Source organism: Lithobates pipiens, unplaced genomic scaffold (assembly GCF_037356315.1).
Source record: "Lithobates pipiens isolate NorthernLeopardFrog02 unplaced genomic scaffold, aLitPip1_a1.2 Scaffold_28, whole genome shotgun sequence".
Lineage (NCBI taxonomy): Eukaryota > Metazoa > Chordata > Amphibia > Anura > Ranidae > Lithobates > Lithobates pipiens.
In genome coordinates, this window is record NW_027507789.1 from 209,955,481 (window position 1) to 209,981,802 (window position 26,322).

General features: G+C 46.4%; 1 protein-coding gene and 1 non-coding gene across 2 annotated transcripts; one reads left to right on the forward strand and one right to left on the reverse strand.

Moving 5' to 3' along the window:
- Window positions 1-2,889: 2,889 nt before the first annotated feature.
- Window positions 2,890-26,303, reverse strand: SNPH (syntaphilin). Its single transcript, XM_077460433.1, has 5 exons — window positions 26,230-26,303; window positions 15,821-15,911; window positions 15,619-15,723; window positions 5,830-5,985; window positions 2,890-4,017 (listed from the first exon to the last, which is right to left on the reverse strand). The coding sequence occupies exons 1-5, from the start codon at window positions 26,243-26,245 to the stop codon at window positions 3,075-3,077; spliced, it is 1,311 nt and encodes a 436-aa protein (XP_077316559.1). The 5' UTR covers window positions 26,246-26,303; the 3' UTR covers window positions 2,890-3,074.
- On the forward strand, window positions 9,483-9,555 carry TRNAG-UCC (transfer RNA glycine (anticodon UCC)). The gene has a single exon. It is a non-coding gene; the product is annotated as a tRNA-Gly (tRNA).
- Window positions 26,304-26,322: the final 19 nt, after the last annotated feature.

Consider the following 26,322-nt stretch of genomic DNA (forward strand, 5'->3'; position numbering starts at 1 on the left):
ATAAAAATATGAGCCTAAACGTGCCATTTACTTTTTCTAGAAAGAACCAGCAACACTATAGTATTAAAAGTACTCACAACTATGAGAAACCAAAATTTCAGTATCTGTTTCAGGGTGGCTATTGCTCTACAGCAGTGGTCTCCAAACTGCTGCCCTATGCTTGCTTTTATCCAGCCCTTGGGCACCATTCCTTCCCGAGGACACCAACCACAACGGGGCACCATTCCTTCCCGAGGACACCGACGGGGCACCATTCCTTCCCGAGGACACCAACACCGACGGGGCACCACTCCTTCCGGAGGACACCAACACCGACGGGGCACAACTCCTTCCCGAGGACACCAACACCGACGGGGCACAACTCCTTCCCGAGGACACCAACACCGACGGGGCACAACTCCTTCCCGAGGACACCAACACCGACGGGGCACAACTCCTTCCCGAGGACACCAACACCGACGGGGCACAACTCCTTCCCGAGGACACCAACACCGACGGGGCACAACTCCTTCCCGAGGACACCAACACCGACGGGGCACAACTCCTTCCCGAGGACACCAACACCGACGGGGCACAACTCCTTCCCGAGGACACCAACACCGACGGGGCACAACTCCTTCCCGAGGACACCAACACCGACGGGGCACAACTCCTTCCCGAGGACACCAACACCGACGGGGCACAACTCCTTCCCGAGGACACCAACACCGACGGGGCACAACTCCTTCCCGAGGACACCAACACCGACGGGGCACAACTCCTTCCCGAGGACACCAACACCGACGGGGCACAACTCCTTCCCGAGGACACCAACACCGACGGGGCACAACTCCTTCCCGAGGACACCAACACCGACGGGGCACAACTCCTTCCCGAGGACACCAACACCGACGGGGCACAACTCCTTCCCGAGGACACCGACGGGGCACAACTCCTTCCCGAGGACACCGACGGGGCACAACTCCTTCCCAAGGACACCAACACCGATGGGGCACAACTCCTTTCCAAGGACACCAACACCGACGGGGCACTTACTCCTTTCCAAGGACACCAACACCGACGGGGCACAACTCCTTTCCAAGGACACCAACACCGACGGGGCACAACTCCTTCCCAAGGACACCAACACCGACGGGGCACAACTCCTTCCCAAGGACACCAACACCGACGGGGCACAACTCCTTCCCAAGGACACCAACACCGACGGGGCACAACTCCTTCCCAAGGACACCAACACCGACACCGACGGGGCACAACTCCTTCCCAAGGACACCAACAAGGCACAATACCTCCCGAGGACACCAACAAGGACGGGGCACGATACCTCCCGAGGACACCAACAACGACGGGGCACAATACCTCCCGAGGACACCAACAACGACGGGGCACAATTCCTTCCCGAGGACACCAACAACGACGGGGCACAATACCTCCAGAGGACACCAACGACGGGGCACAATACCTCCAGAGGACACCAACGACGGGGCACAATACCTCCAGAGGACACCAACGACGGGGCACAATACCTCCAGAGGACACCAACGAAGGGGCACAATGACATCAATTGATGGAGCACAATTCCTACAATTGACAGAAATGAGGAAGCGCAATTTCTCTCAATGACACCAACAATGGGGCCCAATGACATCAATGATGGTGTCATTGAGAGAAATTGTGCCCCATCATTGATGTCATTGGGCCCCATTGTTGGTGTCATTAAGAGAAATTGGGCCCCCAACAATGGGGTCCAATGACATCAACAATGGGGCCCAATGACATCAATTACTCCCACTGAAAAACGATGGGAAGTTATTTTTTCCCCCCCATTGACATCGGGACCTTTAGTTGCAAACACCACTGTCCCTCCCCCACCCCTTAAATACACTAGCCCTTTTGTTTACAGAGTTTGGAGACCCCTGCTCTATGGCATCAGGCATAATAAACTGACTGCATAAACTGACCAACTTCAATACTGATTACTGACAGGAAGTCAGCCATATGCGAGAAAAAAAAAAAAAAAAAGTCCTTAAATTTTTTTTAGTATTCCACCTCCCAGCTTAAACTTTGGCAAATAGATTTAGGAATGTTTTATCAGGTGTGTGCTGGCCCCTAAATAATGATACAACATGGACAAAGTAACACAATAAAGGGAGGTAGGAGTGGTTGGGCCTACATGCACTCCATGGTACAGAGGTAGGAGGTATGTAATAAATATCTGTCTGATGTCATCTGCAAGCACAATGGGGTCCGGGACACACATAGCAAGGTCATACCCGGGGACAAATGCCCAACAGCAGGCAAAAAAATAAAATAAAAAATAAATAAAAAAAAAGGAGGGGACCCTCAAAGTCAATAATAAATTCCTAGGAAATGGGTAAGAGCGAGGGACAAGAACCATCAAGGTGACATTAGTCGGGCCTCAAACCAGTGCAGTCCAGCACCTGGCATGCACCCGTCTACATATACACAGCACTGGTCCACGCATACACACAACATATATGTACAGAATACATTCAATGGCAATGCATTGCTCCCTTAGCTCCCCACCAGATACTGCGGTGTACAAGCATACACGGGCACAGGAACTGCACACATGACAGTAGGTGGCATTGCATGTGTGTGTACATGTGACATAGAATAGTTTACACTCTAGAGACACAGACAGGTGTAGGTGGTGGGGTGACATGGGGTACATACACATCCTGTGTCTGGGCTGTGCTCAGCAGCAACTATCTAAATGGACCGAGGAGGTATGTACAACAGACACAACCAATCGCACAGTATGAACTATGTAGACTGGCATCTGAGTAGATTAACCCAATAGCCCCCCTCAGCCGTGACAGTGAAAGCCCCCCCTCAGTCAACACTGGACTCTTTATCTTAGGATGCTTGCTGTTTTTTTTGTTTTGTTTTCATGATTACTCAGATACATTCCATAAAGTCTGATCACTGATTATCCTCGGCAAAATAAGTCTCCCTTCTACCCCTCCAGTTCACAGGCAAGATACAAAGGGGGTGGCAGAGTCATCAAACTGCGAAGGTTTAGGGTCCAGGGGGGGGGGGGGCAGCCAGAGTTAGGGCTGGCTTGTGGAGGCACTGACTGGGCGGCAGCTGATCCTGCGAATGGAGTGCAAAGCGACTGTACAGCAGCCACGCATCAGGGAGCTGATGTTATACACTGGCTGTCCTTGGCGCCTCTCCGCGCGGCATAACCAGGCCACTGTGGGTACCACAGGGATCAGCACAGCCAATAAGTCCACTATAAAGTGCCGACTCCAGTAACTAAGCGGTGCATCAGGCACCTCTGCCTCCCCGCTTTCAGCCCCAGAGGCTCCGTCAGTGACCAGCACTACACAGCTCGAGTCAGAATTGGAGGCTTCTGGCTCTTTGGGGTCCTGGGACGTAGGGGTGCCAGGCGTCTGTGACTGCAGGAGCTTCTCTAGGATTGTGTCTGGCTCGGGGGTGCCCGCAGCTTCGTCAGTCTGAACAGCACAGTCACTCATGCTGCTGGCCTGAACAGCAGCCTCAGCACACAGCGGAGGTGGTTGCACATGGAGACACAAAGGTCCCTCACCAAGGTAGAACTCTGTGCCAGAAGAGACAGCGCTGCTGTCCGCGTACCCGCTATCCCCAGTGTCCTGAGAGTGGCGATCTCCCACGGGAGGCTCGCTGAGTTTGGTGTAGGTAGAGCTGTGGGTGAGAGAGCGGGCAGGCGAGTCTCCGGCGGAACCTCCACCTTCTGCCCCACACGGCACTCCATCCTGCGCCAACTCCATGTTCTGCAGAAGACTTTCCAGCTTACGGTTCTGCAACGTAATGTCAGCAAAATACTTCTGGACCCCCGTGTCGTTTTCTCCTAGCCGTCCCCGGACATCATCCATGACCTCACGGAGCTGCTGGATTTCCCTCTGCGCCGCCTTCAGTGCCAACTGCGCCTCCACACGATGGCACTCTTCCTCAATCCAGTCCTCTTGCATCCGGCTCAGCTGCGAGCGCAGCTCATCGACCTCCGAGTCTCTAAATACACACACCACAACGAACAAGATTGGGGTGAGGAAAAAAAAAAAAAAAAACGACCAGGATTAGCATGAGCTGACTAAACCACAATATAAAAAAATAAATAAAAAAAACAAACAATCACAAAAGCACGTCAACATTTAAAAAAAAAATAATAATAATAATAATAATAATTTAACATTCTATTTGTGCTCACTTTTTACATAGAACAGCTCATATTATATCAGAATTCTCTACATATTCATAGATCAATAGCTGGGGCAGATCTACTGATTGTCCATCCTGACACAAGATGGCATGGTCACACTTACATAATTTATGCTAAAGTAGGGGGGCTTGTTCAAAAACACAGAAAGCAAAGCTGAGGCAGGGGTTGCAAAAAAGGGGCAGTGTTACTAAATCTTAGTAAGGTTATATAGTAAAATAATGCATTTTGGTGGCAAAAACATGAATGTAATCTATACACTGGGGGGGAAGAGAACCTCTGGGGGAATCTAGGATGGAAAAGGACCTGGGGGTCCTAGTAGAGGATAGGCTCAGCAACTGCATGCAGTGTCAAGCTGCTGAAAGCAAAGACAATAGAATACTGGCATTAAAGGGAATTAACTCCAGATAAAATTATAATTCTCCCGCTCTACACGACTCTGGTCCGGCCGCACCTGGAGTATGCTGTCCAGTTCTGGGCACCAGTCCTCAGGGAGGATGTACTGGAAATGGAGCGACTACAAAGAATGGCAACTAAGCTAATAAAAGGGTCTGGAGGATTTTAGTAATGAAGAAAGGTTGCGAGCACTGAACTTATTCTCTCTGGAGAAGAGACGCTTGAGAGGGGATATGATTTCAGTATACAAATACCATACTGTGCCCTCACAATAGGGATAAAACTTTTCCACGAAAGGGCATTTAAAAAGTCTTGCGGTCATTCACTAAAATTAGAAGAAAAGCGATTAAAGCAGAAAAATGTGTAGAGGGTTCTTTATGGTAAGAGCGGTAAGAATGTGGAATTCTCTTCTACGAGCATTGATAGATTTTTTTTTTAATTATTAGATAAGCACCTAAACGACCACAACATACAGGGATATACAATGTAAGATTGACATAAAAGTGCACACACAGGTTGGACTTTATGGACTTGTCTTTTTCTCAACCTTACCAACTATGCAACTAAAAAGAAGACATTCAATACTTGCTGAAGAGCAGCACAGGGAAGCAGAAAAGGGTTTTCTAATACAGTGGGCTGGCTGACCTATTGGATTAGATCGTCTCTACCTACAACTTAACTTCACCTTCCAAGATTCCCATAACTCTCATTACCATCCTTTAGTACAGGCCCAACTCCCAGGGTTTTAATCTGCTAATGCAGCGAGGATCGTGGCATTATAAAAAAAAAAAAAAAAAAAAAAAAAAAAAAAAAAAAACCCAACCTCAAATGGTGCATTGGCAACACACTAATGCACCATGGCCTACTTTTTGATATTCCAATCAGAAGCGTCCCTATGGGGTTGATTTACTAAAACTGGAGCATGCAAAATCTGGTGCAGCTCTGCAAAAAAACAAAACAAAAAAAAATAATAGATCAGTTTCCACGTTTTGCCAAAGTTTAATTGAGCAAGCTGAAGTTAGAAGCAGATTGGCCACCACGCACAGCTTCACAGGATTTTGCACTCTCCAGTTTTGGTAAATCAATCCCCATGTGACAGCACTGGGCCATTCAGCAACTATGAGCACTGGGAAAACCAAGACAAACCCGTCCTTGTCTTACCGCCTGTATATGGAAAAATCATTAGTAGGATTTGCAAGATGTGATCTCACCTCTCATGTATTGCCTCCTGCATGTCTCTCAGTCTTGCCCTCAGGTGGCGGATGCAGACCTCTTTCTGCTGCAGGGGGGTGAGATATTGTTCCGGGGTGGGAGGCTTGATTCCATGGTTCTCACTGCACAGACTGTATTTACCGGTATTTGACCGCCTTCATAACAAAAGAAAAAAAAAAAAACATTTAAAAATCAAACAGTTTAAAATAAAAAGACGCAAATCTTTGTATTGCCCTGGTGCGTTTCCTGAAACTCCCTTCAGGCTCCACAACCCAGTCTACAGCTTTCTCGCTCTCAGGAATAAATTCCAATGAAGGACACATTTTATACTGTGGATTGCACGGCTGCCTACAGGAAGATCGGACACTGGCAAAACAAAAATAAAAAATTGTGGGCCAGCCCAGCATAACCCTTCCCTATCCCAGCATGCCTCAGTTTTGTGGCACAACAGAACGATCAAAAACAGAGGTAGGACTTGTGTCCCTCAATGGACATAAGTCACAAAAAAAAAAAAACACAATATTTTTCACCATCCATTGAGGAACACGGAAAATCTCATCGTTCGGCATCCAACAGCATTTCAACCGACATGAGAATCAGAGACTGCCTGCCTTTGGACATATTTGACCTATGGCATGTATGATACTATCCTATAGCAACATCTAGGGTTTGGAGTTAGGAAAGGTTTTCCTTCAAAGAAACTGATGTAAGAAGATGGGAGAAAAAAACAAAGCAAAAACAAAAAACAAACAAACAAACCCACACTTTTATACTTGCACCTAGATGGCTGCAGCATCAATCAGCTGTCCCCGATGCCTCCACACCGAGATCAAAGATCAGTCAGTTCTCATCCCACACTCAGTAGGACACAGACAGGGATTTTTTACTCCTCACCAGGAAGCCCTTAGGCAAGTCTGTGGCAGAGGCGGTTTAATTGGGCATCAAAGCTGCCCGAGCAAATGACTTCTACAGACAGCTCTGGTTCGTCCTCCTGAATCTAGAAAGTTGGAAAACATTCCAGATTCTACTGGGTGAAGGTAAGGCAGGGCTGCTCTGCATATTTGAAGGCCCTTAGCCAATCCCCAGGAGTGGGGCTGGTAGGTGACGGAATGAGGCATGCTGGGATGGGAGTCGGGTGGCAGATGGAGAAGCAGTGCCAAGGGAGTCTGTCGATGGTCCTTGAGGGACCCAGGCTGGGGAGGGGTTTACCTTAGGCCCGAGTGGCTTCTACCACCAAAGGCAGTTTGAGGAGAACCTTCCAGAGAGGCAGCGGGGAGCAAGGAGAGGGAGTGCGTAGATCAGCACAATGCAGGGACGGACAAGGGGGAGAGACTGTCAGCTGTAGCAGGTCTCTCTTGAAGACGGCGATGTACCAAGTCTTCATCAAACCTTGCCCTGGGAAATCTCCAGTGTGTCAGTCGGGTAGGACTGGTGCAGATTGTTAGTCGGGAGGACCATGAAGAAGGAACAGCCAGATGGGCCGTGGCAACCATGTGCCCTAGAATGTCTGCAACCAATAGAACTGGGATCAGTGTCTACAGGGAAGCAGAAGGTGTTGCAAGATGCAGTTCACGCCACATGTGCTACTTTTCAAGGGACTGAGATTTCCTAGCCTGTAAGGGGCTTTTGCTAAACTAACAGTAACAAACTGTGTTCCAAAAAGGAGTACGGAGCTGTACAAGGACAAAGTTTGGTGCAGGAGGAAGAAGAGGAGCTGTAAATAGGGTTATCCCCAGATTTTCGGTTGTCGAGTGGGGCATCCTATAAATCCCTAACCCCATCCAAGATGTCATCCCCTCAATAAAAACAACAAAACTCAAGAACAGTTTTCCAGTGTCTGGATGCACATTGAAAATGGTAAGCGACTTGCTGTGCAGCTGTGGGGGACCCTGAAATTTACAACTCCTACGGGGGGTAGTGCCACACAAGAGAACCAACTTTCCTTCAAATTCTTAATACCTGAAATTCTCTTTAAGAAGGGAACTGTGGACCAGATATAACACAAGCCAAGTGATTTTTAGTGTACTTAACTGCAAGTATACTATTGCCAAAGTTCATTTGGTAGAAAAAGCTAGTTCGCATATGTGTAGGTTTGTGACACTTTGTATGTCTTATAATTGTTGGTAGTTTGTATATGCAACATTCTTGTTGAGTAAAAGCACAAATATTCTACAGGATTTTTTCACTTCCCTGCTTTACTGCACACTAGCTAAAAAGATACAAGCAAAACACAAGGCAATATATATCTGAAAGAAGCAGTGACTGCAAGATACTCTTACAACAAATGTGGCAAAATGCGTGAGAAATACAACAAAGCGTAACGTGCCATGAGCTACTTTGCCACACTTGTGGCGCATAGGGCAGCACACTGAAATCAATGGGGGGGGGGGGGGGGGGTGTTTATATCCAATATCCATTGCATGTTTTCATTCACAGAGTAAAATTAGGTGTCATCCCAATATGGCTGCAAACATGGAAATACCTTTTAGGTGAGCGTCAAAAGTAGCGCTGGTGCCCCATTCAAGTGATCACCATTCAGGGGCCTATAAAAACAGCAGAGGTTGGCCAGCAGACCTGGGCACAGTAGGCGGAGCTGGTGGCAGCTCCACAGACAGACAATCATAGACATTGACTGTCTACCATCTATACAGAGGCAGGCTTCCACATTCGAGTTGTCCTGTCTACATTTCAGGTCATTCCCATGGCTAGCTCATGTCCTCCTCTTACATAAGAGCTTATCCATGGAGTAGACGCACTATACAGAACAAAGGACATGTATTTGATCTATTCCACACAAAGGAAGTCCCCAATATTGGCAAAGTGACCACTGAGGCCTACAAAAGCTGAAGGACTCTGTAGCTCCAGGTCACTCTATAAAAAATTATCTGCATCTCTAGGTCGCTTAAGAATATTGTAACCCAAGGGGAATGAAGGGGAAATATGGATCCTCATGGGTAGGGTGGGTTGAATGGGAAACCGTTTATAGAGTCTCCCCCTACAGGACAGAATATTGAAGAGGAAGAATTTCATAAACATGGGGGATGCATGGACAGTTCATGTGTAGGGTTGGTGGAATGAGTTCAGTTCGAACTCCCCCCTACAGGACCGAATATGAAAAATTCATAACTCTACAATATGGACCTGTATCTCCGGGTCCTTTATGAAATTTAAAGCCAAAAGGAGGAAGACGTGGAAAAGTGAAACTTCCCTTTATAGGTTATATTCTTCTTTAAGATCGGGCAGCACAGAGGCTTAGTAGTTAGCACTTCTGCCTTGCAGCACTGGGGTGTATGGTTCATATCCTGACCAGGACACTGCCTGCATGTTCTCCCTGTGCTTGTGTGCATTTACTCCTACAGCCCAAAGACATACCGGTAGGGTAAATGGCTCCATTTGGTGCGCCCAAGATGGCCGATTCACCTCCTAAGAGCTTTGAGTGGATATCACAGATTTACCCCGCTCAACGGGGGCAGGCCTTAGAGAACAGAGGCCGTATTTGGGCAGCACAGAGGCTTAGTGGTTAGAATTGCAGCACTGGGGTCCTTGGTTTAAATCTTGACCAGGACAATGTCTGCATGGGTTTTGCATGTTCTTCCTGTGCCTGTGTGGGTTTCCTCCGGGTACCTCCCACATTACAAAGATATGCTACCTCCTGTTGGTGGTGCAGTGGGCAAGCATAGCTGCTTTCCAAGCAGTTGACCCGGGTTCAATTCCCGGCTAACGCAATCTCACAAGATGTCTCCCATCATATCTGTTTATACAATGTTCTCTCTACAAAAGATTTAACCAGGGGTGAACAAATGCTGTAACCATATGGGCTGTGCAATCCCATCCTGGCTATGTCCTGGTCAGAGATCACCATAGGCCTACCATAGGGCCATGTGATCCCTTCCTGGTTATGTCCTGGTCGCAGATCACTATGAACCTCTCGTAGGGGCCATGTGATCCTTTCCATGTCCTGGTCGGATCTCACTATGAACCTACCATTGGGACCATGTGATCCCTCCCTTCTTGGCTACATCCTGGCCAGAGGGGCCATGTGCTCATCACATTGATCAAATCATTAATTTACAACATTTATCAAAAAAAAAAAAAAAATTATCAAATGGAAAAATGGTATCAGATTTACCAAATCCAGACAATATAAAAAAAAGGAGATGATCCCTCCACTTTGATGTCAAAACTGTAGCCAATCTTGGGGATGAAGAAGATGATCCTGCTTGAGGTCAAAGGCTGAGACTACCTTTGGTAGGAAGAAAGTTCTGGGTCTGCATGTATGACCCTAGGGGTTCTTTACAACCTAAGGTCACCAGATTACAAACTCAAGTATGAAAATCACACAAACAAATTAGGCAAACTACAAGGTCCAGCTTTCATGTAAAGAGTCAAAAAGTGACAAGGTACTGTAGATCAAGGTCAATTCCATATACCAGAGGTCCTGCAGATTGCCAAAAAGAACAGGTAGCAGTGCGGGATCTGCTATCGGTTTGTTGCTTGAGCTTACAAACTCACTACACACAGGCGATGGCCCCAAGAAATGCAACCTTGTGAGTAAGAGTGTAAAATTCCTGATGTATTCAAAAAGCTGTTTCTGGAGTGCCGAGAGAACCAAATTCAGATCTCCTGGAGTCACATTGGGAGCCACATAAGAGACAATGCACAAAGGTCTTCATCAAATAATGTGAAGACAGCAGACTCTGAAACAAGATCAGAGAACAAGCAGACTGGGACACCGGAGTACAGAAAATGACTTTTCTTGACCTCATGCAAGGGGTAAGTCTTTTTAGTATTCTGGCCATCTGTAGCATACATGATGAGGGCATTCAAAGTGCTCCTTTGAAGGTCATACAGAGGAAAAGATTTTTAGTTGCAAGCTCCACAGCCCAAACACTTCAGCCAAACCTGCATGTTTACCAGTTTAGAAATGAGAGTAGACCAGAAAACACATCCAACGCTGTAGCTCAATGCTGCATGGATGAGTTTTAAATGCTCAGTGGCAGAAATCAACTGCTATAGTGATCAGATTATTTCTTATAACCGTAGACCAGTGTTGAAGTTTGACAGATCAAGGTAATGGCAGGGTGGATATAAAATCAATGATGATAAAAAAAAAAATCGTCTTTTATTTAAAACTATTTTTTTTTTTAGAATTTCTTTTTTTATTTATTTTTTATATATCAAATTTACTTTAATAAAATGCTTTTGGGAGACAAAAAAAAAAAATCTAAAAGATAGTTTTCTATTTTAAGATACAATAATTTAGTTAATTCAGCAGGAATTGGACCTCAGTTACGCAGCATGAGGCTGTATATTCTTCAATAATTACATTTTTGGTAAACGTATTCAGTGAATCCAAGTTCTGCAAGCGGAGATAACATGCACTGCATTGATGCATTCCCTCAATTTCACAGTAACCATGAGATAAAACAAAGTTCAGGAATATTCCTTTATCCCATTGTTTTGCAAATCTATGTACACTACAAACTATGATTGAATCGGTTCCGAAATCGCTGTTTTACTAACCTGACAGCTTATTCTAAATAGGAAACCTTCATTCTGTTTGCAAGTATTATAGATTCTAACTACCAGCAAGAATGTTGGCAGCCATCCAGTCACCTGCTGCTGCCACCACATCCCTCACCTTGTTGCGTCACTGCTGCATCACCAGGCATCCCATTAAATGAATGGGACTGTCAGTGAGTCACCCTGGGCAATGGTAAAAAATAGGTTACAGCGCAGAAGCTGCTTGGGAGATCAGAGGTGGGTCCTACCAGCAGATGCATCCTCCACTGGGATGGTAGACGCTTTGTTAAAAACAACATAATAATGGATCTACAAATAGGGACATCCCACGTTTTAACAATGTCTTTCTCAAATGGATATAGGACTAAGGACATTTGGGACGTACAAACCTATTGGCAGGATGTTTTCAAGCCTCCACTAGCAAAGCCTATGAAATGGTACACAGCCCCAGAACTTTCAGTTGTGTGTAAACTGGAGACACCTGGGAGAGCAGAACTAGCCCCCATGTCTAGAATTAGACAGGTTGTGATGCAAGCTGGACATGTGAATTAGCTCACAGTACAAAAGCAAGGCCTCAGGTACTCCAGAACTCAACTGCTTGGCTTCAGGCATACGGTCAGGTGACCAAAGATTGTAGGCCGGCAGTAGGAACAGACCGAGGATTAGAGTTCCACATATCCCTTGCAAGCATGAGGAGCAGTGGGAATGTACTTCCTCAATGCTTAATGGTGAAAAAAAGAGTGCGGAGCACGTGCATGACACCCACCAAATAACTCCGCTACGAGACTGATAAAAAGTGGGTCATTCGGAGGCACGCAGTAATCCAAACAAGGTAGCTCCCATTGCTCAGCCTAAATGGCCTACTTAAGAGAGTCCTTCAGAGACAAAGCAAGTGCCAAGGTAATGCTACAGCTCTGGACCTGGAAGGCGCTCCATGGCTACACGTACGGGATGTTTGGAAAGCGCCAAAAGCAGTGCTCAGTGCCCAAAAGGTCACATCCCAGCCTTGCCTGCAATGCCCACCCCAACAGGGTCAAGCATGCCAAAGTCCTGTGGAGGAAAGGTCGCTTTTCATATCTGCCAAGAAGAGACAAACTTAAGCAGTCCAAGCAGGAATCTTAAAAAAAAAAAAAAAGAAGGATTGTAAAGCAGGTTAGAGATTTTTTTTCTTAGCAGAGCTAAAGAAAAATACATCAATCCTTGTAGGACACTAGCAAAAAAATAAAAATAAAATTGAGGAATGCTAGGACTAGAAGGGTTATGCTGGGCTGGCCTGCAGTTTTTTTCTATTTTTTGCCAGTATAAGCCGAACAAGAACCCCTACTGCCTACCAAAGAGAGGATATCATTTTAGATTAGGAAAAGTTGCCGACTGAAGCTCAAGTTGGCCTTTCAGTAACGTTTCATCTCTGCCCCTTCAATGAAGGCCTGTCCATTCATATCAGCACAAAGCAGAGCTTTTAGTAACTTCAGAACATTACCACCCTCACATAAACGGACAGGGCTCCCCCCTCCCGTCACTTTAATATTATAATACTTCTCCATCCTACGTACCTGATATTGCCAAAAGTATTGGGACATCTGCCTTTACACTCACATGAAATTTAATAGCATCATAGTCTTAGTCCAAATCATTTGGTGGAGGGGGATTATGGTGTGGGGTTGTTTTTCAGGGATTGGGCTTGGCCTTTTAGTTCCAGTGAAGGGAACTCTTGAGGCGTCAGCATACCAAGACATTTTGGACAATTCCATGCTCCCAACTTTGTTGGAACAGTTTGGGGATGGGCCCTTCTTGTTCCAACATGACTGCGCACCAGTGCACAAAGAAAGGTCCATAAAGACATGGGTGAGCGAGTTTGGGGTAGAGGAACTTGACTGGACTGCATAAAGTCCTGACCTCAACCTGATAGAACACCTTTGGGATGAATTAGAGCAGAGACTGCAAGCCAGGCATTCTCATCCAACATCAGTGCCTGACCTCAAATGCTCTTCTGGAAGAATGGTCAAACATTCCCATAGACACACTCCTAAACCTTGTGGACGGCCTTCCCATAAGAGTTGAAGCTGTTATAGCTGCAAAGGGTGGGCCAACTCAATACTGAACCCTACGGAGTAAGACTGGGATGCCATTAAAGTTCATGTGAGTGTAAAGGCAGGTGTCCCAATACTTTTGATGATATAGCGTAGCTCTGACCTGATTAATGCCATCACATGGTTTGCCAAATCCATAATTCCCTTCTACATGGTTATGTCCTGAAATATTCTATGGGGAGTAAACTCATTTGATCCCTTCGGCCTCTTTCTCATGGGATTCAGCTTGTATTAGAGCGGTGAGAACAGAAGGCTTTGACAAAGCATTTGCAGAGCTTTCAGAAAGCTTTTCAAGCACCATTCAACTCCAGTTTGTAAATGCTGAACGCGGATCCTAATGGGAGTGTTGATTACCACTTTAAAGAAGCTGCTAGCAGGCTTTCAACAAGCTCTAAGAAGTGCTGAAGCCTGCTAGCGGCTTCTTTAAAAGTGGCAATCAGCAGCTCATATGGGCGCAGGCCTCTAAGAGCTCCATCTGTACGCTCTATAAAGAGAATCAATATAAGATTCTATTTCATTGGTATCAGACCCCTGACCTGCGCCACTCCATATACCCCTCGGCCGACCCCCGATGTTGTAAGAATAGGGGGACGCCACTTTAGATCTACTGGACCTGCCCTCTACTAACCCCCTATTGGTGGACGGTGCACTCCCTGCTTAAATGCATCTTTGGTACTGGGATGCTCTTCGACCCGAAAAATAAATAAATAAATAAATACTTTCCTTCCAGGCCTCCCACATACCTCCTTCTCTAAACTGTCAAAAAAGCTCTTGGCACACGTGCAAAATTGCAGCGTGGCGTTTTGTGGCTCTGAAGTGGAAAAAAGAGGGAACCCCCCCCACTGTTTGAACTACACTCCAGGATCAGAGATGTTAAAAGAATGGAGTACCCAACAGCCTCTCTAAATGACAATCTTGATCAACATAATAGAGTATGGGAGCCCTGGGTCCTGTTGGAGAATCCTACAACCCAACGCTCCGTAAACCTACATTTCACAGAAATTGCCAATGCCTATGATTGGTGCCGGGCTTTTGGGGCAGGTGGTTGTCTTCTCTTCACAACTTTCTATACCTGACGCTCCTCAACCTTTTCATTATATCTTTCTCCTCCTCCTCCATTTGCCTTTTATACAGGCTAGATTTTGTTGTACTATCTGACTAACACGAGAATTTTGCATACTGCCAATGGTTGTAAGCTGTGCACGTCTACATCGAAGTATGCCATTTACCAAAATGTTTGGTGATCATATGGCAGAAGTACGCTCACTACTACAAAGTGTATTTTCCTGTATCTTATGTTGAGGGGAAAGATAGATAGATAGAGAGGGGAAAGATAGAAAGAAAGAAAGAAGCCGTGTGAAACAGTTCTTCCTTCCCAGCACATTTCTGAACTGGAGCAAAGACACACAGACTAGGAAGACAGATTACTGCACTCTCACTAATCAAACTCATAACACTTCCCTGCTTTACAGATAATCAGACTAGTAAGCAAGCTGGGTTCACTAAGCAATTAGAAGTTATTAGGTCTGGATGTCCCAGCGCTTCCCCGCTATGTGCCTATGCTGCGATTTCACAGAGAACATGCTTATTCAGTACTTTATTGCAGCTCCCCGTACTTTGCTACGCTCCTGGTCTGACAATAAGGCTCATGTTCAGTATGATGACTACAGGGGAAAAATAAGGTATCCGGGAGGAGTCAGTCACATATCTGTTCTCATTATCTACCATCAATCTGATTGGTTGTTAGGTCTGCTTTGAAGTCCAAATCCAGTGTGCGTCCTCAGCAATGGCCATCAATAATAAACTCTCACTAGCAAAAGTAAAAATGACAAAAACTAGCACATTCGGATTTTAATTTCTGCCCCAACACACTTCATTCACCCAGCTTATCATTTTTTGGGGATTTGGTGACTCTACGTTTGAGTTCTCCAGTCAGCCCACCTGCTGAACCCATTATAAGGGGGTTTCCTTCTCCTAGATAGATCATTTATTTAGCATTCATTGCCTGGATGGTGTACCATGGAAGAAAGCCAAGATATCCGATATCGCCTACCAGTAGTCAGACTAAATTAACCTATTTCAGTTTAGCTTTCACTTTTATATTATATGTAGCTTTTAATGCCATTTGGTAGGCCCTTTTTCCAAAATACAAAATCAGATTATTAGTTGCTGTACCTGGAAGAAGGACTGCTATCACTTCCTTTGTAGGAGCCGGAGGTGCTACTGCTAAGAGAGGATGTTCCATACGGGTCCCTCATAGAGGCAGGAGGCGAAGCTCGCCTGTAATGGGAAAACAAACAACGTTTTGCAAAGCACAGCAACTGGGGGGAAAAAAAAAAAAAAAAAAGGGTTTACATGATGCAGAAGGCAGACTTACCTACGCGAACCAATAGATGGCCTCCTGCCTCCAGGGACGGACATTGGGGCACTGCAGCAAGGGGACACAATAGGGCGGCAGAGAGCACCTCCTACAGTAGGAAATAAAATAGCAGCATAGACTGGCTTTAAAAAAAAAAAAAAAAGGGGGGGGGGGGGGAGAGCATTTCTGAAATCAAACACACAAATCATTTTTAACATAAAAATGTTTTAAATCTCTGGTGATCCTCCCATTAAGCTCCCTGTTCAGGTGCTTCCTAATATAGGGAGACAACAAGCTGTTCTCGTCTCCCACCTATGTCCCATGGGCTTTCAAAGGAGACTACAACTGTATGCACACAGAAGTGGCTGAAAAGAGGAGGCAAGCAATCACCAGCACTGAGGTTAAAGAGAGAGAAAAAAAAAAAAAAGGGAAGAAGGATATGGTTAAAAGCACATGTCAAACAAGGTCTGCGGGCCCAATCCAGCCCACCAGGCCCTGTCATGTAGCCCTCACACTGAGTTTTCCAGCTGGAATATGGCATAACTATTCCTCCACCTCACTCCAGCTGTCATTTGTAAATACCCTGCACTCTGTATCCAGTGCACCCCTGACCCCGTGAACCCTGCACCTAGCGTACCCCGTGGACCGCGCACCCCTGAACCTAGCGCACCCCAGATACAACTGGCCTTTTGGGGCAAACATACAGCTGATGCAGCCCACAATGAAATAGAGTTTGACACCTCTGGATTAAATGGTTTACATAATCCAGGATAAAATAATAAAGATAATAAAGAATTAAAATGGCCCCCCTGCAGGCAAATGACAATGTGCTAATAAGCGCCGCATTTTGTCAGACTTGCCTTTCAAAAGGAGCACTCCTGCGCTGAGCTGTCACTGCTCACGAGGTTCCATCTTCCCCCAGTCTTCCTTCCAGGTTTGTGTTCTCCGGCCCTTTCAATGGCCGGGTGGTGATGACCTCACTACCACCCTTGGAAACCACCATCGTCGCATTGCGCCCTCTTCGTTCACAGAACATTGAGTGCGCCATGAATGTAGACAGTACTGCACATGCGCCAGTGACGCCATCAGCTTCAGCTTAAGCCAATGTTAATATCTAGAAAATGGCACAAGTTCAGGCCGTTTCAAAAGGGAAGACTTTACAAGTGGACCTGCAGGACAAAGTTAAGCTTTTAACTTTATTACCACTTTAAGGGGAACATTATTTTATTTTTTCTTTAAATTGAGTTGTTTTGAGCAACAATACATTTTACTAAAAAGCTACAACTTCACTGAACGCAAAATTTAAAATAGGGAGAGATTCCAAACAAAACCGAACGGCATGGATTAGGCTCAGATCTGTAGCTTCCAAGCGTTCACCATCAGCGCTGCAACTGGTTCTTCCAGCAGCTCAGCAAGGGCTCCGCACAACAATATATCCTGATTAATAAATCATAATGCTATTACTAAAGGATAAAGAAACATCAGGAATCTGACCAATTCAACAAATTATCTTTTATCAGGGAATTCTCAGTTTGCCTTGAATATGAATATTCTCATATGTCCAACTTGAGGAGAACCAGGCTATTCACTGCTTATGAATTGCTTAATGTTTGGTGGATCAGACACATCTGTGTTTATATATAGAGGAGATTCAATTTTGAGAAAAAGCAGATCACCCTGGCTTAACTCTAATTTCTAAGAAAGGAAGCTACAACCAGGCTTAAGGGAACAAGCCTTCCATATCAGGCCATTTCACACCATGTTGATGTGCTGAGCGCTGGAAAAAAAAAAAAAAAAGCATAGAGCAGCACATAATACTCCACTGCACTGTTCCCAATAGAAATTACTGAGCTTATGGACAATTTCATAAAGTTTGCTTTAACAGTGCGATGCAGCAATATCGACGCACTGGTACCGCTGTCATAGCACTGCATGCCATCGGCTGTAGATAAACTGGTGTCTTATTTAATGTATTTATTTAAATCATGTCCCAGTAACACAAACACCCCTTCCCCAGCATAAGGCTAAAGATAAGAACTGATGTACAATGTATTTACAGCCGGTGTCCTATCATATACGGTCCCCCATCGGATAGTGTCTGCTGTGTACTGTGCATGCACAGTACACAGCACACACAGATTCCGAAAATAGCGAGGATGAACAGCGCCTGCACCGCGAGTCCAGGTTCTATCCCGACCATCCAAGTGGACATAGAGTTGGAATATAAAAAAGAGCCGAGCGAAGCGTGGCAAAGGGAAGCGTGGCAAAGGGAAGCGTGGCAAAGGGAAGCGTGGCGCCCTCCAATTTTCCCAACCCTATGTCCGCTTGGATGGTGGGGCTACCACCTCCACTCACGGCGCAGGCGCCGTTCAACTTTGGACATTTTATGAAGCATGCGCAGTACGTGGCGGACACTATATGATGGCAGGACACTATCTGCCAGAACACCGGCCATAGAGGACTTGAATCTTGACTGGTTCAGAGGGAACCAGAAAATATTTGATTCATCTAGGGGAGGGCTAATTGGATCGACTTGGGTACAACCAGCTTGTTGGATTTTTAGCATGCAATTACTGCCTCTGACTATAGCCGCTAGCAGTAATCAGGGCCATGAATAAGAGGGAACTACCAGGGCCCAGGCCAGCAGGGTAAATCATATTTGGCATTTGGCCAGGGAAGGAGATTCAAACCTGAAAGCCGTCTTCTTCTCTTACTCACACCAGGTTCTACCCCATCAGCACTAAATGTGTTGATAGGGGAAATTCAAGCGATTTTCTTTCCTTCCACGCAGCGCGGCCTTCCTGCCAGCAGCAGCAAGTACACAATAGGATCCTTCAGGATGGACAATGGGAGAAGAGTCCGGTGAATATGTTATATTTACCAGCCCCTTCCTTTCTTGAATGAGCTTGAGTGATCGGTACCCATCTCACTCATTGTGTTCATTCATAATTGACGCATAGTAAATTAAAAAGTATTTGGGGCCCCCCCCCCCCCCCCGCCCCCATCTAGTAGGCTGTATGGGGCCCAATAATGTCTAACAGCAGCCCTGGCAGGAAACATTGTGTTCTGCCGGCGGAGAAGGCTTCCCACGCCCCACCACCAGCAGAATACAATAGTGCTGCGGGAGGGATTACCCCTGAAACACTGTGTTGATAGAGGAAATTCAAGCGATTCACGTGGTAGATGGGGGCGGGGAAATCGATCCACCTACGGCTTGCCTAACAAGCAGTCGATCTCCAGAAGTCTGACATGCCCCGTATGGTCACACCTACTTCCCTTCAATTAGCAGGGAGTGTAGGAATTGCTGTTTGGAAAGCTGCAGCTGTAACTGTGCAGGCGGTGCGATGGACCACTGCAGACCGACCATTTCTCTTACACAGTACACAGCGGTCCCTATATATTTAGAATGCTGTCAGAGAAGAGGCGTTTATATGGTTAGATATTAAACAAAACATCTAAGGCCTAATCACACTGAGAATGAGACTCCAATGCATTAGGTGCTGATGAAGAGCACAGGTGCACCGTCCACCCTTACAGCTGGCAGCCTGGCAAACTCCATGAAAAGTTAGCAGTCGCTGCGGCTGGACAGTACACCTATCAGTACTTACATTTAGGGGGAAGTATGCACCAAAGGACAAATGCCCAGAATGCAGACTGATTATGTTTAGGGTATCTGTCCTTGGACGCATGTTACCCTCTTTCACACTGCCGTGACTTAAAAGTCGCACGATTTCAGGGAATGCCTGTGTAAACTTGAGGTCTATGGACCTCAACTCGCATCAAAGTCGGACCAAAGTAGTAGAGGGACTACTTTGAAGTCACAGATATGAATGGTACTCATTGGAAATCATGGGGTATGACTTGTCATGCGTCTTTGCAGTCTCAAGTTCCAGGACAAGTCGCAAAAGTGTGAAACAGGCCCAAGACCCCTTTCACTGCAGGCATTTTTTCAGGTGCTACAGCGCTAAAAATAGCGCCTGCATAGCAACTGAAAAAAGCGGCTCAATTCACTTCAGTGTGAAAGCCAGAGTGCTTTCACACTGGAGCGGTGCGTTGGCAGGGCGTCAGAAAAAGTCCTGCCAGCAGCTTCTTTGGAGCGGTGAACTCACTGCTCCTCCACCGCTGCTCCCCATTGAAATCAATAGGGCAGCGCTGCGATTCTGGCAGCATTTTGCGGGTGGATTTAACCAGTTTTCGCCCGCTAGTGGGGAGTTAAACCCGCCCCACTAGGGCCAAATAGCGCCGGTAAATATAGCGCCGCTTTACTGCTTACGCCCGGGGCGGCTTGGTGTGAAATCCCTCTTAGATACACTGGAATCATATAGAAAGTGTGGTGAGCACCTGTAGAGTCACAGGTGAAATCATTAGAACTCAATCACACTGGGGCAGTGGGGGCTGTAGTGGTAAAGCACCGCTAGTTTTAGGGGCGCTTTACCAATGTTATAGTGACGCTTTGGCCAAGTGTAGCGGTGTTTCGCCAGCGCTGCCCATGCATTCCAATGGGCAGGGGCAGTGGAGGAGCGGTGTATACACTGCTTGCAAGACTTTTTCTAAGGCTACTTTCACACCGAGGCGCTTTACAGGCGCTACAGCGCTAAAAATAGCACCTGTGAAGAGCCCGTCTTGTGTCTCGGTGCGCTTGCAGGACGGAGAAAAAAGTCCTGCAAGCCGCATCTTTGCAGCGCTATAGGAGCGGTGTATTCACCACTCCTAAAGCACCCCTTCCCATTGAAAACAAAGGGGCAGCACTGCAAAGAGCCCCTGCAGCCGTTTTGGCCGCTAGCAGGGGTTAAAACCGCCCCGCTAACGGCCGAATAGCGCCGCTAAAACTACGGAAAAGCAGCGTTAAATATAGCGCAGCTTTACCGCCAACATCCACAACACCCCAGTCTAAAAGTAACTTAAATGTCCTGCAAGCACACCACGCACTCGTGCTTTCACACTGGGACTGCAGATGAAGCATTTTGTCGGGTACTATTTTTAGTGCTAAAGCGCCTGAAAAACACCCCAGTGAGAAAGGGGTCTTAATGAGTTGGTTTTGCAAAATATTAAATAGAAGTTAGATAGAAGAAGTAGTCTGGAAAACATCACGTGTTCGAGATTTCTAAATAAGTGAATGTTTATTTCTCACCTTTTCCTAAACTGATCATACAGACATCAACCAAAAACTGGAAACAGATTTTACCATCGGCATGAGCACAGGGTGTGCCAGACGTGCCCGGGCACACCGTAATCACCCCGTGAGGTGCAGATTTCCCCCAGTAAAGAGATAATTTGTAAACCATTTACTACGCTTCGGTTTGTGATTAAAAAAAAATAAAAATAATAATAATTATAGAAAAATAGATGTAAACAAACGTTTGAGCTTCGGGGTGCACACCTATTGATTTTACCATGATTTTTTGGTGACAAAGTCTGTTTAAATATAACACATTTCCATGATTGGTAAACATAAAGGTTTCATTTATCAATGTCTAACATAAGAACCGCTTGTTAAAGCCACCAACCAGAAAACGGTTACACCAACATCTGTAGTACGATAACATTACAGTTTGGGGCACTTTGATAAATGAAGTCTGATCTATTATTTACTAATAGACAATCTGGAGCACCCAGCGAGGCACTTCATGTAATTCACTCACTTGGCTGATCAAAGTGCTATGAAATGATTGCATCACTTATTGATTTCATTTCACTAAGAGTTCCTGGCACGTGAAAGCAGCGGAAACCTCCAGTGCTGAGGAACTACAAATACCAGGAGACATCATTTATTGTTGATGATGGACCCTGTAGCTCCTCAACACCCAATTTCCGATTGTCCATTCTTTTTTTTTTTACCCAACAAAAAGCTATAATATATTATCTCACTGTCCTATACAAGGATTGCTTATTGCTTTCAGCTCAACTTTTAATTTTCTTCTTCTAGAAAGGTAAACCCCATTCATGTAATTTGAGCTGGGCACATATATCTGTAGCGTTTCCTTATCTCTCTCCAAATCACTATGTCCTGTGGCTTTCTCCTGCTCCATTCTTCTGTTATCAGCCTGATAACTTCTGACAAGTTCTCCGACAGGTGACAAAACCAAGCGGAATATTTTGTCAGGGCGGGTGCTATAAATAGATTAGATTAGAAGAGAGATTGTCTATTCGCAGCACAGCTCTGCCTATGTGGAGGGGGGGGGGGGGGTGTTCCTTTCCAGCTGGCTCACAGTGTGTATGAAAAGAATCCACACCCACAGGTGAATCTGAATTTTCTCTTCCTAAGACCCCTTTCACACCACACCGCCCATTGCGTCGGCGGTAAAACGCCGCTATTTTTTAGCAGCGTTTTACCGCCGGATTTGCGGTGCATTTCGGCCACTAGTGGGGCGCTTGTACCCCCCGCTAGCGGCCGCGAAAGGGTTAAAACCGCCAGCAATACGCTGCAATAGCGGCGTTTTGCCGGCGGTATTACAACGCTGCCCCATTGATTTCAATGGGGAACAGCGGTGGAGGAGCGGTAAACACACCGCTCCAAAGAAGCTGCGCCCCAGACCCCCCCCCCCCCTTTTTACTTACCTGAACCCGGTCTTTCCAGCAACGGGGAGGAGCCCACCGGCTCCAGATAGATTGATAGCAGCGCAGCCATTGGCTCCTGCTGCTGTCAATCAAATCCAATGACATGGGGGGCAGAGCGGTCTGTCAATGGACGCAGAAGCAGAACACGGGAATGCGCCTCTCCAATGGGGCACTCGAGGAGGAGGAGCCAGGAGCGCCACTGAGGGACTCCAGAAGAGGACCAACTGCACAGAGGTGGTATCACGTTTGTAAAAAATAAATAGAAAACAAACACACACACCCATTTAGATATCCTTGAAATTGACATTACAGAGGCTTCAAAATAGGTATTTCCAGAAAACATACACTGAGGATAGTAGACATTTATGGGCTTCGAAAATGATGTTTAAACAATTCTGCAATCTTTTATATATAGAAATAAACCAGAATATATTTTTACCACTATAACAAGCCACTGGGAAATGTAAGCACAGTAAATCAGGAGGCTGCTATATGTGAACAATGCATGCCCACACAGCAGGCCTCAAGTCATGATTAGGGTTTGGGGAGAAGGAGAATGATGTCATACATTGACTTGGGCATCCTGCCCTTCACTCATCGCACATGGTTGCCCCAGCAACAGGAATGATGCTGAATTAAGATTCCAAGCTGTGTCACATTCAGCCTCTCATTTCCTCCACCCACCTCTAGCTGGAAGCGACATACAGCACCGAGGGCCCCACGACAACTTTCACCAGCCACATCTAGAGAAAGACTCACCCTACAAACACCAAAAATCACTTTAATGCAAAATGCACAACATAAATCCACTTGTAGTATATGGGCAGAGTCTGAATGTAAGAACTGCCTGCCTTTCTGCATTAGTCCTACATGCATTCACAGCTTGCACTCATGTCTGATGTCAGCACAGCCCCAGCATCCCATTTTGGGTACCTTTTGAAGAGAGGAATGCATATAATCTGCAGCAATGACTTGCTTAGCACAGATTTGCAGTGTTCTGGACCCAAGAGATCCACCCACACATCAAACCACAGTGAGGCTCTGCCAACACAACACAGAGCAGATGCCCCCAACCTTGCGGGGAGGAAAGTGAATCCTGACGATGGTACGGCTGTAGATGTGTGACCTTCACAATGGCGGAAATCAGGCGGGCCACATTGCTGCAAACACCCCGAGGGAAGGCAATGAATGGCAGAGTGCACATGGAGTGGAGGAGATAGGAGCGATGATAGAGGAGAGCACAAGTCAGGATACAAAGGTTATGTTATGGAGGATGCTGAGTACGTGATGAAGGGAGAGGGCACAACGCTGCTTGTGTGATCAGAATATCTGTAGGCAGTTCATATATATCTATCAATCACACAAGCAGTGCTGTGAATACATACAATCAAACATCCCTGTGTAGGGTGGCCTCTCCTCATTGAGAATAGCTAGGCCCTGTGCACTGTCCAAGTGAGCTCAGTCTATGCAATCCAAGCAGTCCTAAAGCAAGCAAAACAGCAGTGTCACAGTCCGGGTGCCACCACTACAGGGTCCCGTACACCAGGCAAGGGGCCCCTAGAAATCAGATGTCTTTACATAAATCAGAGTTGCCCTTTCTCCAACAGAAAAGCAAGATGGTCACTGTATAATGCAAGGTGACCCTCCTGAGGCTCGGTTCACACAGGGGCGACTTGTCCAGGCGACTTCGCCACCTGACAAGTCGCGCCCCGTTCTGTACTACGGAACCGTTCTAATAGGAGCGACTCAAGTCGCTCCGACTTAGAAAAAAGGTTCCTGTACTACTTTTGCGGCGACTTCTGGCGACTTGCATTGACTTCTAAACAGAAGTCGTTTTGCAAGTCGCCGCTGAGGTCGCGGCGCTGCAAGTCGTGCCGCCTACTGTGTGAACCGAGCCTAATTCATCACAAAAAAGGCATGGGGGGGGGGGGGGGGGGGGGTCCATTTACTAAAACTGGAAAGTGAAAAATATGTTGGAGCAGAAACCAATCAGCTTCCGTCCAGGTTCACACCGAGCTGCCGGGAATGAAGCTGTGCGAGTTCGATTTCACTCCAGATTTCAGAGACATCTGCACAGGTTTCTGCACAGATGTCATTGTAAATCGCAGCCCGAAATTGCAAAAAGTCGTACAGAAACTACTTTTTGAAATCGGTGCAGCACGGCAGATGATTAGGACGGTGCGTTGCACTGATTAGGATGGTGCCATTGATGCCAATTGCCGCCGATTTGATATGTCAAAACACTCCAGTGTGAAACCAGGGCTCCAGGGTATTTTTTTCTCGTCAAAGCTCAAATTGAACAAGCTGAAGTTAGAAGCCGATTGGCTGTCATGCACAGCTGCACCAGATTTTGCACTCTCCAGTTTTAGTACCCCTTTCACACTCAGGCCGTTTTCAGGGATTTTAGCGCTAGAAATAGCGCCTGAAAACTGCCTCCCAATCTCTGCAATAGGTGCTTTCACACCGGGGCGGTGCACTTGCGGGACGTTATGAGAAGTCCTGCAAGCAGCATCTTTGTGGCGGGTTGGGAGAGCCGTATACACCGCTGCCAAAATGCCCCTGCCCATTGCAATGAAAGCGGTGCAACATGGTAGTTTTTAACCCCCTTCTTTTGGGTTAAAAGTGCCCCACTATCGGCCGAAAAAGTGGCAGCCCCAGTGTGAAAGGGGTCTAAATGCTAGTCACACACCTGTCAAAAAAATAAAAAAAATTGTTCAAACGCGGTTTAGAAAAAACAAAACGATTTTGCTAGCACGCAATGACTGAATTTTGATCCATAAATCATTCAATGGATGTAAATTAATCCATCCCCCCCCCCCCCCCCCCCCATTTTGCCACATATGCCCAGTGCAAACAGCTCAGGCGAGAAACGCATTAACCTTCCAATTTATCGTCCATTCGCCAGAAGTTTTCCAAACTTTGCCTAATTTTTTGGCTCAAAAATATCACAGAACCAATTTGTGCCCATAAACTGGACGATAAAAAGAAGGAAAAAGAAAAAAACTGTCCAAATGACAGATTTGCAAAGATTTCTGTCTCCTGAAAATATGCCCCAGATAGTTTTATAATCGATCAGATTCATCAGGCAACAAATGCTCCAAGTGTAACCATTATTCACATTGTAACAGCATAACATAGTGAAAAAGATACGGTTGTGATATAAAAAAAAAAATAATATATATATATATATCCTGGGACCTACAGCAATACAACATCCAGAGGAAGTGAGTGGCAAACATTGATACATTGTATCCACACCGATCATCTGGTGTGACACCCCCTCACCCCCCACACTGAATCTTCAGCTATCTTTGCACACCTAACCTCACATACCAATCACTGGCACCTACCACCAACTTAACCACATGCCCCCCGCACTACCCACACATACCAATCACCTGCACCTACCTACTCACTACTTAACCATCTGCATCTATCCTGCACACACCTACCCACCGATCATGATTACCTGGCTGCACACATCTACTTACCCACCACATAACCTGCACACATCTACCCACCCATACTAATCTACCTACCCACCCCTTAACCGCCTGCAACACACACACACCTACCTACCTACTTAACCTCCTGCACTACACACACATTTACCAATCACCTGCACCCACCTATCTACTTAACCACCTGCACACACCTACCCACCCATACTATTCACCTGCACACATCGACCTACCTACCACTTACCCACCTGCCCCTAAGCCTGCACTACACACACATACCGATCACCTGCTGCACCCACCCACATCACTTGCTTAAAATAACTATATGAAGACACAAAGCTGGGGATGCCTCCGCCCACATCCAGACCCCCCACCCCAATCTGGGTCCCCTGGCCCGGGCGGTGTCACCTGCGGGGCTCTGCATGATGGTGCCGCAGCTCCGGCCGGCGGAGGAGGAGGAGGAGGAGGAGTGGATGGGGAGGGGGGAGGGAGGAGAGGGAT

What these genes read in the sequence shown, in the direction of transcription:
- SNPH (XM_077460433.1), bottom strand. An exon ending in CCATCTATTGGTTCGCGTAG is followed by an intron (nt 15,724 to 15,820) that starts GTAAGTCTGCCT and finishes TTCCCATTACAG; the next exon opens with GCGAGCTTCGCCTCCTGCCT. An exon ending in GATAGCAGTCCTTCTTCCAG is followed by an intron (nt 5,986 to 15,618) that starts GTACAGCAACTA and finishes TTTGTTATGAAG; the next exon opens with GCGGTCAAATACCGGTAAAT.